This window comes from Nansenia antarctica, assembly GCF_963989245.1.
Source record: "Nansenia antarctica genome assembly, chromosome: 10".
Lineage (NCBI taxonomy): Eukaryota > Metazoa > Chordata > Actinopteri > Argentiniformes > Microstomatidae > Nansenia > Nansenia antarctica.
The window spans coordinates 22827136-22838490 of NC_137680.1; the positions used below are offsets into that span (position 1 = coordinate 22827136).

At 45.4% G+C, this 11355-nt stretch overlaps 2 protein-coding genes across 2 annotated transcripts in view; both read right to left on the reverse strand.

The window, feature by feature from the left end:
• The window catches only part of phf20l1 (PHD finger protein 20 like 1), a gene marked incomplete at its 5' end in the record, with an annotated part of 36104 nt that extends 30038 nt beyond the window's left edge, over positions 1–6066 (reverse strand). The window contains 5 exons of the mRNA XM_080541092.1: positions 2201–2289; positions 2414–2498; positions 3115–3219; positions 5691–5838; positions 5984–6066. Coding sequence (XP_080397218.1) covers positions 2201–2289; positions 2414–2498; positions 3115–3219; positions 5691–5838; positions 5984–6066 — 510 coding nt within the window. The remainder of the gene's footprint in view (positions 1–2200; positions 2290–2413; positions 2499–3114; positions 3220–5690; positions 5839–5983) is intronic.
• A 3253-nt stretch (positions 6067–9319) lies between these two features.
• LOC308166515 (aldehyde dehydrogenase, mitochondrial-like) overlaps positions 9320–11355 on the reverse strand; it is a 19906-nt gene continuing 17870 nt past the window's right edge. The window contains exons 12-13 of the mRNA XM_080540839.1: positions 10972–11086; positions 9320–9661 (exon numbers count right to left, since the gene is read on the reverse strand). Of these exons, the coding sequence (XP_080396965.1) occupies positions 9629–9661; positions 10972–11086 (148 nt within the window). The 3' untranslated portion in view covers positions 9320–9628. The remainder of the gene's footprint in view (positions 9662–10971; positions 11087–11355) is intronic.

The window sequence follows — 11355 nt, forward strand, 5'->3', positions numbered from 1 at the left end:
GCTACCCACTCTTCAGTGTTTAAACCATCTACAGCCTCTCCCCGCTCAAACTTTTCTTTTCTTCCGTTTACGCACGAGGAAGTTCTTGGGGCACTTCAGTCTATTAACCGGAAGTGTACTACTGGTGAGGATGACCTAGAGGCCTTCTTCATTAAATTAGCTGCCCCAGTTATAGTTGAACAGTTGACTTACATTTTAAACCTCACTGTTTCTGAAGGGAAACTCCCCCTTGAGTGGAAGTCCGCTAGGGTGATGCCATTACACAAAGGAGGTGACAGGGATAATGTGGACAATTACAGACCAATCTCTCGTTTATGTTGTTTAGCAAAAGTGCTGGAGTCATTAGTAAATGTCCAAGTGAAATCCTTTCTTTCTACCTTCTCTGTGCTCAGTCCATTTCAATCAGGTTTCAGGGCCCAGCATAGTACAATCTCAGCTGCCACTCTGGTTGTAAATGATATTGTTACAGCGTTGGATCAGGAAAAACACTGTGCAGCCCTGTTCATTGACCTGTCTAAGGCCTTTGATACAGTAGATCATTCTCTACTTCTGCATTGTCTAGCTATCTTAGGCTTGAATAACACTTCTCTCAACTTTTTCCTTAATTACTTTTCTGATAGGCGCCAGTGTGTAAGTGTTGGTACTGTCCGGTCTGAGTTCCTGCCCCTTACTAAGGGTGTTCCGCAGGGTTCAATATTGGGTCCGGTTCTTTTTACAATCTATATTAACAATATTTTAACTGCTCTGGACGACTCATGTAAGGCTCACCTTTACGCGGATGATACGATAATCTATTGTACTGCGGATTCTCTTGAGTCAGCTAATCTGAAATTGCAACAAGCTTTTGATCATCTTCAAAGGGCGTTTAAAGAACTTAAATTGGTTTTAAATGCTAGCAAAACAAAAGTCATGTTTTTTACTAAGTCTAGAAATATTAATGTTAATAGCTTCCAAATGTCCTTATCAAATGGCTCCATACTAGAGCGAGTCAAGGAGTATAAGTACCTTGGTTTATGGATTGATGAAAAATTAACTTTTAAACATCATGTTGATATCTTGTCCTCCAAACTACGTCAGAAGATTGGCTTTCTCTACAGAAATCGCAGTAACTTCCCGCCGAGCTGTAGAAAGAGAGTAATTGAATCTGTTTTTATGTCTGCACTGGACTATGGAGACGTGATCTATCGTCACGCGGCTGTCACTACCTTAAAGGCTCTGGATTCGGTATACCACTCTGCACTCAGATTCATCACTCAAGACAAATATAACACTCACCACTGTGTCTTATATGATAAGGTTGGCTGGACATCTCTCGCAGCCCGCCGAGATTATCACTGGTATCAATTGATATTTAAGGGGATTTCAGGCAAACTCCCCCCCTATATCACTTCCCTGTTGGACTGGAATGTTCCTTCCTATCAAACACGCTCCAGCGAGTGGTTGGTTTGTATGGTCCCTCAAATGTCTACTAAGCTGGGTAGGACAGCCTACGCTTATGATGCGGCTAATACTTGGAACTCTATTCAGAATTCTCTGAAACTGGTCACTCTCCCATCACTCAATGATTTTAAGAACTTGGTTTTTCCCCTCTGTGTCACTTCTTGTAACTGTTTTTAAATTATGTTGTACATTTCTTAGTAATGTTTTTTGTTTGTTTTATATTTTGGTTTAATTTCTATTCTGTTTATGACTTATATTGTTGGTTCTCTTTTGTTCACTCGTTGCTACTGTAAATGAGGGCAACCTCAGTAACTTACGAGTTTAAATAAAGGTTTGAATGAATGTGCAATGGCAACCAGGCTTTCACCCTTTTTGGATTCCCATCCAGGTTACTAACCAGGCCCAGCCCTGCTTAGCTTCTGAGATCTGACGAGATCAGGCTTGACAAGGTGGTACGGCCGCACACCGATGTTAGGGTTAGGTGTATGATGTTAGGGTTAGGTGTATGATATTAGGGTTAGCCCCCCAGGACAGCAACCCTTAGAGGTGTACGATTCAGATGGATCGAACAATTTGGAACCGGTTCTCGATATCCATCCATCCATCCATCCATCCACCCACCCACCCACCCACCCACCCACCCACCCACCCACCCACCCCCACCCCCACCCACACACACACACACACACACCCACCCACACACACACACACACACACCCACACACACACACACACACACACACACACACAGATAACTCACCTGTCCTCTAGCGTCCTCAGGCATGGATTTGATGTGAATTCTCTTCACACAGCGGATCACTCGGTCATAGAACTGCACAGTGTAGGTCCCTGCTGGAGACAACCAGGTCAGGGGTCAGGGTTAGGGTCAGGGTCAGGGTTAGGGGTCAGGGATAGGGTCAGGGTCAGGGTTAGGGTCAGGATCAGGGTTAGGGTTAGGGTCAGGGTCACACACCATCAGAGTTGACAGACTGTATCTTGGCGGGGTAGAAGCGACAGTCTGTCCAGCGTGCCAGGACCTCCTCCCCTCCACTCAGCTCCTGAAACACACACACACACACACACACACACACACACACACACACACACACACACACACACACACACGACAAGGCAAGGCAATTTTATTTGTACAGCACATTTCATACAACAAGGTAATTCAAAGTGCTTTGCATACATTATTTAAAAATACAACAAGAGGAGCAGAGTAAGAAAATAAAAATTACAATGAATAAAAGCAAATGTAAGAAGTAAATAGATAAAACATTTAATAAGACGTTAATGGATTAAAGACATTGATAGAAGTGTTTGTGTTTAATCATAACTGCTGCAAAACATGAAGGTTTTTAGCTTAGATTTAAATATTTTAAGGGTTTGGGCCTGTTTGATTTCTTCAGGGAGTTTGTTCCAGGAGCATGCAGCAGCGTGACTGAAAGCTGCTGCACCGTGTTTTGTTTTTACTCTTGGAATTATTAGCTGATTAGTCTCAGCTTACCTTAGGGACCTTGCAGGAATATAGGGTGGGAGGAGATCTGATATGTTTTGGTCCAAGACCATTTTGTGATTTGTATGTAATTAGGAGTACTTTGAATTCAATTCTCTGAGAGACTGGTAGCCAGTGGGGGGGGGGGGGGGGGGGGGGACTGGGGTGTATACCTGCGGGGGAGGGGGGTGTATACTCTGCGGCTGTGAGTCTGTCTGGTCGTCCATGTGTCCGGGAGGCCTGGCAGGGCGAGGGGCTGTCGTCTCACTGAGGCTCTCCTGTGGAAACATCCAGAGGCTGTTAGCCTGTTAGCATGCGTGTGTGTGTATGTGTGTGTGTGTGTGTGTGTGTGTGTGTACACCTACAGGTGTGAAGTCAAGTAATGTTTATTTATATAGCACATTTACAACAACAAGACAGCCGCCCAAAGTGCTTAACAGATAAAACACCAGTAAACACCAGTAAACACTAGTAAACACCAGTAAACACTAGTAAACACTAGTAAACACTAGTAAACACCAGTAAACACTAGTAAACACTAGTAAACACCAGTAAACACTAGTAAACACTAGTAAACACCAGTAAACACTAGTAAACACCAGTAAACACTAGTAAACACTAGTAAACACCAGTAAACACTAGTAAACACTAGTAAACACCAGTAAACACTAGTAAACACTAGTAAACACTAGTAAACAACACCAGTAAACACTAGTAAACACCAGTAAACACTAGTAAACACTAGTAAACACCAGTAAACACTAGTAAACACTATTAAACACCAGTAAACACTAGTAAACACCAGTAAACACTATTAAACAACACCAGTAAACACTAGTAAACACTAGTAAACACCAGTAAACACTAGTAAACACTAGTAAACACTAGTAAACACCAGTAAACACCAGTAAACACTAGTAAACACCAGTAAACACTAGTAAACACTAGTAAACACCAGTAAACACTAGTAAACACTAGTAAACACCAGTAAACACTAGTAAACACCAGTAAACACTAGTAAACACTAGTAAACACCAGTAAACACTAGTAAACACTAGTAAACACCAGTAAACACCAGTAAACACTAGTAAACACTAGTAAACACCAGTAAACACTATTAAACACCAGTAAACACCAGTAAACACTATTAAACACCAGTAAACACCAGTAAACACTAGTAAACACTAGTAAAGACAACAAATAAAAGTACACTAAAACAATAACAAGGTGCAAAACAGAATACAACAGGTGCAGAAATAAAAGTGCAGAAAGTTGTGGGGAGGCAGGCTCCTCAGGTCAAAGGTCAGGGAGAAGAGGTACGTCTTAGCTAAGGTTTCAAAAGCCTCGCCACTAGGGCTGTCCCAAACGACTATTTTTCTACCGATTAATCTAGCGATTATTTTTCCGGTTAGCCGATTAGTCTAACGATTATTATTTTTCCTGTTCGGTTAATGTATCACCTAATTTCCCCCAAAATAATGGCTGTATTGTCTCTCTCTGTTTAACAGTGTCTTTATAAAGCAAATAATAAGTAATAATAAGTTTATAAGTGTCTCTTATAAAACAAAGCAGCGTGTGACATGCACATTACTCAGACGGCCGCCCCTTTAAATGATCAGCTGATGTATGGGGGCTGTCTGTGGGCCCGCAATTAAACACAGACACCTTTAATTCGGCGACCTGCTACTACTACTACTACTACTACTACTACTACTACTACTACTACTACTACTACTACTACTACTACTACTACTACTACTGTAACTGCCTCTGTCAAACAGCCCCAGACACAGGGCAGACTCACTGCTATGTTTAGCCAACTTGAATGCCAACATGGCCATCAGGGTTTTTCCTGGCTCAAAATGAGGCGGAGGTGGTACCAGTGGTGTTTGACATCGGGGGGGACCCATGAAGCAGGGCTGTCTGGGGGTCCTTAAACATCAAACACTTAATTTCTTGCATTCTGGTGAATTGATATGCACCAATTTGTGCCCTTTCTGCATCAATTTATGGTGGAAATGTCATTATTTATGTAAAGGAAAACACAATATTCAGGCACCAGATGACCATTCAAAATATAATGTAATATAATGCAATATAAGGCTCTCAGGCATTCTGTACTTTCAAATATGTATTCTCCTTGAGCAGTCAACATCAACTATCAGCTGTTTGGCTAGCAAAAACGAAAGCTAACTTATTTGCGAAACAGCGCCCCCGCCACCACGTCGGCGCAGTGCCGCAATTGCAGTTAGATTTATTTTATTTTATTTGCGACGCACCGACGCACATTACGCAAGTCGACGTATTGACGTAGTCGATTACGTCGACTATGTCGACGCGTCGTCCCAGCCCTACTCGCCACTCTGGTCAGATCTGATGTGGAGGGGGAGGCTATTCCAGAGCCTAGGGGCCTTAGAGAAGGCTCTGTCCCCTCTGGTTCTGAGCCTGGTCCTAGGGGCCTGAGAGAAGGCTCTGTCCCCTCTGGTTCTGAGCCTGGTCCTAGGGGCCTTAGAGAAGGCTCTGTCCCCTCTGGTTCTGAGCCTGGTCCTAGGGGCCTTAGAGAAGGCTCTGTCCCCTCTGGTTCTGAGCCTGGTCCTAGGGACCTCCAGCAGCAGCTGGTCAGCTGACCTCAGGGCTCTGGATGGGGTGGCGCAGGAGGTCAGCCAGGTACGGAGGTGCCTGCCCGTTTAGTGCTTTAAAAATCAGAAGTAATGTGTGTGTGTGTGTGTGTGTGTGTGTGTGCACCTACAGGGCTGTCCTGGTCCTGGGTGTCCAGTAGGGGGCGCAGGCGCGGGCTGCCCCAGGGGATCCACTCGTCGTAGCGGTGAGACCAGCGCTCAAAGTGAACCAGCAGCCTCCCCTCTGCCCTGTCCACCTGCTCCACCCTGGAGGGGTACCTACACACACACACACACACACACACATGCACACACACACACACACACACACACACACACACACACACACACTGTCTATACCTGACACACACATACACCTGACACAACTCTCTATATATACACACACATACACACACACACAGACCATTTCCGAAGGTAGTCTTGAGCTTCCACTCTGGCTCCAAATTCAAAGCTGATCCCCGGGCGGCTCGGAGGGTTCTTACTCATCTTCAGTCCGTCTGTCTGTCTGTCCGTCTGTGTGGAAGGAGGAGAACGTCTATTAGCTGTTTCGCTAGCTGGATAGATACATCAGCTGGATAGATACATCAGCTGGAAAGTTACCTGTGGTAGGGCTGCCACGATTAGTCGACTAGTCGCGACGACGTCGATTACCAAAATCGTCGCCGACATATTTGGTAATCGACATTGTCGCATGTTTTTTTGGAGCTGAAATAAGTTTTTTTTTTTTTTTTTTTTCTAGCACCAGGGGAGCCCCCCCTCCCAAATTTCGTTGTTTGGTACCTGTACTATATCAATGACAATAAAGACCATTCATTTCATTCGATAAGCATTCGTTTTTCTTCCCTGAAGCTGCCACTGGCTAGCGTCTCCCAGTGTCTTTGATGTACATGCGCAGTGTCGGTCATCCGGGGCACACGTGACTTCCCCGGAAAAACAAACAGAGGAATGTCTTCCTGTCCTCGTACCTCTAAAGTGTGGGAGCATTTCAACCACAACGTTGAAAAAAAGAATGTAAAATGTAAAATTTGCAAAGCTGAACTCGCTTATCATGGCAGCACGTCTATGATGCGCGAGCATCTAAAAAGGAAGCACGTTGTGGCAGATGACGAGGAAGACATGGCTCGTCTCGGTAAGCTAGTTAGCTTGTTATTGGCTAACGATATCGTTACGTTAAAAGCCTTCTTACATTATTTTACGTTATGTGCTGTAACGTTGTCATCAAAGCGATACTTATCAAATAGCTAAAAATGTTGTCTTAACGTTACAGTGCTAAGAAGGCGCGTTCTACTATGAGATGAGTGAAGCAAAGCAAAACTTTTGTACTCTGTACAAGTATTTATTTTTGTTTTTGTATTCTTTTGGTTGCCTAGTGCCTAGCCTACCTCATTTTACTCAGCAGTTTGCACCCTCTACTACTCTTTACATTACATTACATGCAAGTGATGCCAGAAATAAATCTGCAAAGTTCATTAAATTATCTATTTTTGAGTGAACAATCATTTTAATTGTCTTTATTTTTAGTTAGCACATGCCTACAACAACAACTAACAACTTCAAGCTAAATTTAGAAGCTGATTTAGAAGATGATAGCTAAATAAGAGCGATTGAGTAATTGTGCGATAAGCTGTAATGTATGATCCGATTAGTCGACTAAACGTTAAAATAATCGGTGACTAGTCGACTATGGGAATAATCGTTTGTGACAGTAGTCTGGTTCTAAAGTGACAGTACTAGCTACCCTAACCCACTAACCCTACTAGCTACCCTAACTCACTAACCCAGTATCTCCCCTGACCCTACTAGCTACCCTAACCCACTAGCTCCCCTGACCCCTGACCCTAACCTCTGACCCTCAGTCAGTTACTAGACTAGCTAACCCCAAGCTAAGCTACGTGGCTAAGTGTGATACATGTTACGACATTGTATTCACGTTCATTCACAGCCAGCTGTCTGTCTAGCGAACTGAGCCTTGCAGGACTGCTGTAAGTAGACATATATAACTATAGATATGAAATTACAACTACAAGTTAACAGTTTGGTATTAGTTTGTTAGGCAGCTAGTTGTCATAGGAGCTACATGCTACATGCTAAGCTGCTCTGCAGATCCTGATATGATCACTAAACTAGACAGCTGTTCATCTGTTCATCTGATGGCAGACATGTGTAATGTCGTCTGTGTTGCATCGTGAGGGTTCGGTTGTTTTTACCTTGGCGAACACATTTGAATGGGGGTAGTTATTGTGTTAAACTCAGTCTTCTCTCCATTCTTCTGCTCTGGTGTTTTTAACCTACAACTTAGAAAGGGGCGTTACGACGTGGCGACGTAGCGACGCAGGCAGTGCCTGACGTATTAACGTAGGCAGCGTACGTAACATTTAGAGTATAAGCTGCGCATGCTCACATCGGCCACTAAGCGGCGCCAGAGTCAATAAGGAAGTGTTCTCTGGGCAGAGGTGTCACTCATGACATTAATCCAGCCAGCTCTCCTTCAAAACATCCCTCAAAACACATCTTTTCAAACTTTAAATAGACCGTGCTTTAAAAAAAGATCTATCTATTTCTATTCTCTCCATGGGATGTAGTGTATTTGAGTACTGAGAAAACAGCTGTACAAAATAAATGATTATTAGAGGTTGCACCCTTGCACACAGCAGACTAGGTAGAACACACACACACACATACACACACACACACACACACTCTATACCTGATACACACACACACACACACACACACACACACACACACAAGGTGTCAGTGCACCAGTAAGGTTATATAACACCAGTATGGAAGGATACATCTACATGTTTGGCATTTAGCAGACGCCTGGCCTTATTCCAAAGCGACTTACAATTGATACATTTGACTATGAATGAATGGTCTTTATTGTCATTGCTATAGTACAGGTACCAAACAACGAAATTTAGGAGGGGTGGCTCCCCTGGTGTTAGGAAAGAAAAAAAAAACTTTAAAAAAACACAAGAAGGGAAGGAGCTGGTTTACATAAATAAAGGCTATGTACACTATCCACTATACTATACTGTACAGATAGACGACTAGGGTTGTCATATTGCACATAGTGTTATTGCACATTTATTTAAAGTGTCGCAGTTTGCAGGCTTGAAATGTACATATTTGTGCCTCAGCACTACACCTGATTTTTTCAGTCCAGCAGCTGCCATCAATCCGTCCAGACTGTCCAGGGCCCAGAACTTAGGTCTTTGCTGTGTTCAGGGCCTGGATGGCCCTGGGGTAGAAGCTGTTCTTCAGTCTGTTTGTCCTTGCGGCCATGGTCCTGTACCGCCTTTTCGAGGGCAGCCGGGTAAAGTGTTCGTACCCAGGGTGGGTTGGGTCCCTGGAGATCTTGGAGGCCTTCCTTCACTAAGCAAGTGAATCATCAAGTGAATCATCAATCCACCAGTCGTATCAGGAACCTATTTATTAATTGGTTTTTAATTGGTTCCCTTGTACTGCGCTAGGCTACTGCCTTTTTAAAATGTGTCTTTTTATTTAGCGCAGGATACTGTTGCTACTGCACAGCACTTTATGTCCCTTATGTCCTGTGTTTTATTGTTACTATTGTCTCTTTCTTCTCTGGCAGTGTTGAGTGTCTAGTCCCATTTCATTTGACTGCATGTTTTACTTTGGATTTCTGTGCATGTGACAAATAAAGCACCCAGGCTTTCTTCTTCTTCTTCTTCTTATTATTATTATTATTATTACACACACGCACACAGCATTTTTCAAGAAGTGATTTATTAAAGTGATTTTATCAAACATATAAACACTCAATTACAAGAACACCAAGAGCCTTGATGTCTTATTAAAGGGTCAGGGTTGGGGTCAGGGGTCAGGGTCAGGGTTGGGGTCAGGGTTGGGGTCAGGGTCAGGGTTGGGGTCAGGGTCAGAGTTGGGGTTGGGGTTAGCCCTTATTAAAGATGGATTATTGTTTGTTTGATTGTTGTGTTTCCACGTTCTAACTCTGCTGCTGCGTCGCCATGGTGAGGAAGGTGTTGTGGTCACATGGTGGGGGTCAAAGGTCACACTTTTATGAGTTCTTCTGAGGAACCTTGATGGTAACCTGAGGAGGAGAGGAGAGGAGAGGAGAAGAGGAGAGGAGGGGAGGAGAGGAGGAGAGGAGGGGAGGAGAGGAGAGGAAGAGAGGAGGGGAGGAGAGGAGAGGAGGAGGAGAGGAGAGGAGGAGAGGAAGAGATGAGAGGAGAGGAGAGGAGGAGATGAGAGGAGAGGAGAGGAGAGGAGGAGAGGAGAAGAGAGGAGGAGGGGAGAGAAGGAGAGGAGAGGAGAGGAGGAGGGGAGGAGGGGGGAGGAGGAGAGGAGAGGAGGAGAGGAGAGGAGGAGGGGAGGAGAGGAGGAGGAGGAGAGGAGGAGGAGAGGAGGAGAGGAGAGGAGGAGGGGAGGAGGGGGGTGAAGGAGAGGAGAGGAGAGGAGGAGGGGAGGAGGGGAGAGGAGAGGAGAGGAGGAGAGGAGAGGAGGAGGGGAGGAGGGGGGTGAAGGAGAGGAGAGGAGAGGAGAGGAGGAGGGGAGAGGAGGAGAGGAGAGGAGAGGAGAGGAGGAGGGGAGAGGAGGAGAGGAGAGGAGGAGGAGGAGAGGAGAGGAGAGGAGGAGAGGAGAGGAGGAGAGTAGGAGGGGAGGAAAGGAGAGGAGAGGAGAGGAAAGGAGGAGAGGAGAGGAGGAGGGGAGAGGAGGAAAGGAGAGGAGAGGAGAGATCACTTTACTGATAGAACACAAGATGGAGGCATTGAGTCAACATGACCCCCCCCCCCTCTTAGTCTTGACCTCCGTGTACACCCCCCCCTCTCTTACAGTCTTGACCTCTGTGTACCCCCCTCTCCCTCTTACAGTCTTGACCTCTGTGTACCCCCCCCTCTCTTACAGTCTTGACCTCTGTGTGACCCCCCTCTCCCTCTTACAGTCTTGACCTCTGTGTGACCCCCCCCCTCTCTTACAGTCTTGACCTCTGTGTACCCCCCCCCTCTTACAGTCTTGACCTCTGTGTGACCCCCCCCCTCTCTTACAGTCTTGACCTCCGTGTACCCCCCCCCTCTTACAGTCTTGACCTCCGTGTTCCCCCCCCCTCTCTTACAGTCTTGACCTCCGTGTACCCCCCCTCCCCCCTCTTACAGTCTTGACCTCCGTGTGCACCCCCTCCTCCCCCCTCTTACAGTCTTGACCTCCGTGTACCCCCCCCCCCTCTCTTACAGTCTTGACCTCCGTGTACACCCCCCCCTCCCCTCTCTTACAGTCTTGACCTCCGTGTACACCTCCAGGCCGTACTCTCTTAGGGTTAGGTTAGGTCTCTTACAGTCTTAGGGTTAGGTTAGGTCTCTTACAGTCTTAGGGTCTTAGTTAGGGTTAGGTTAGGTCTCTTACAGTCTTGACCTCCGTGTACACCTCCAGGCCGTACTCTCCGAGCTCGCGGCCGATCCCAGACATCTTGTAGCCTCCGAACGGCGCCTGGGCCCCGAACACGTCATAGCAGTTGATCCTGCTCACACACACACACACACACACACACACACACACACACACACACACACATAGTTTAACCATAACCATAAAGATATAGATAAAAGTGTTGTTACTGCAACTGTATTCAAGCGCTGCTCTTCCTGATACAGCGTGAGAGATCACAGGTACTGGTCTGTGTTTAGTACTGGTCTGTGTTTAGTACTGGTACGGTACTATATATATATATATATATAGATCTAATTAGGGTCCGGAAGTGTAGGAGCCATTTTAGTCCTACATGTTATT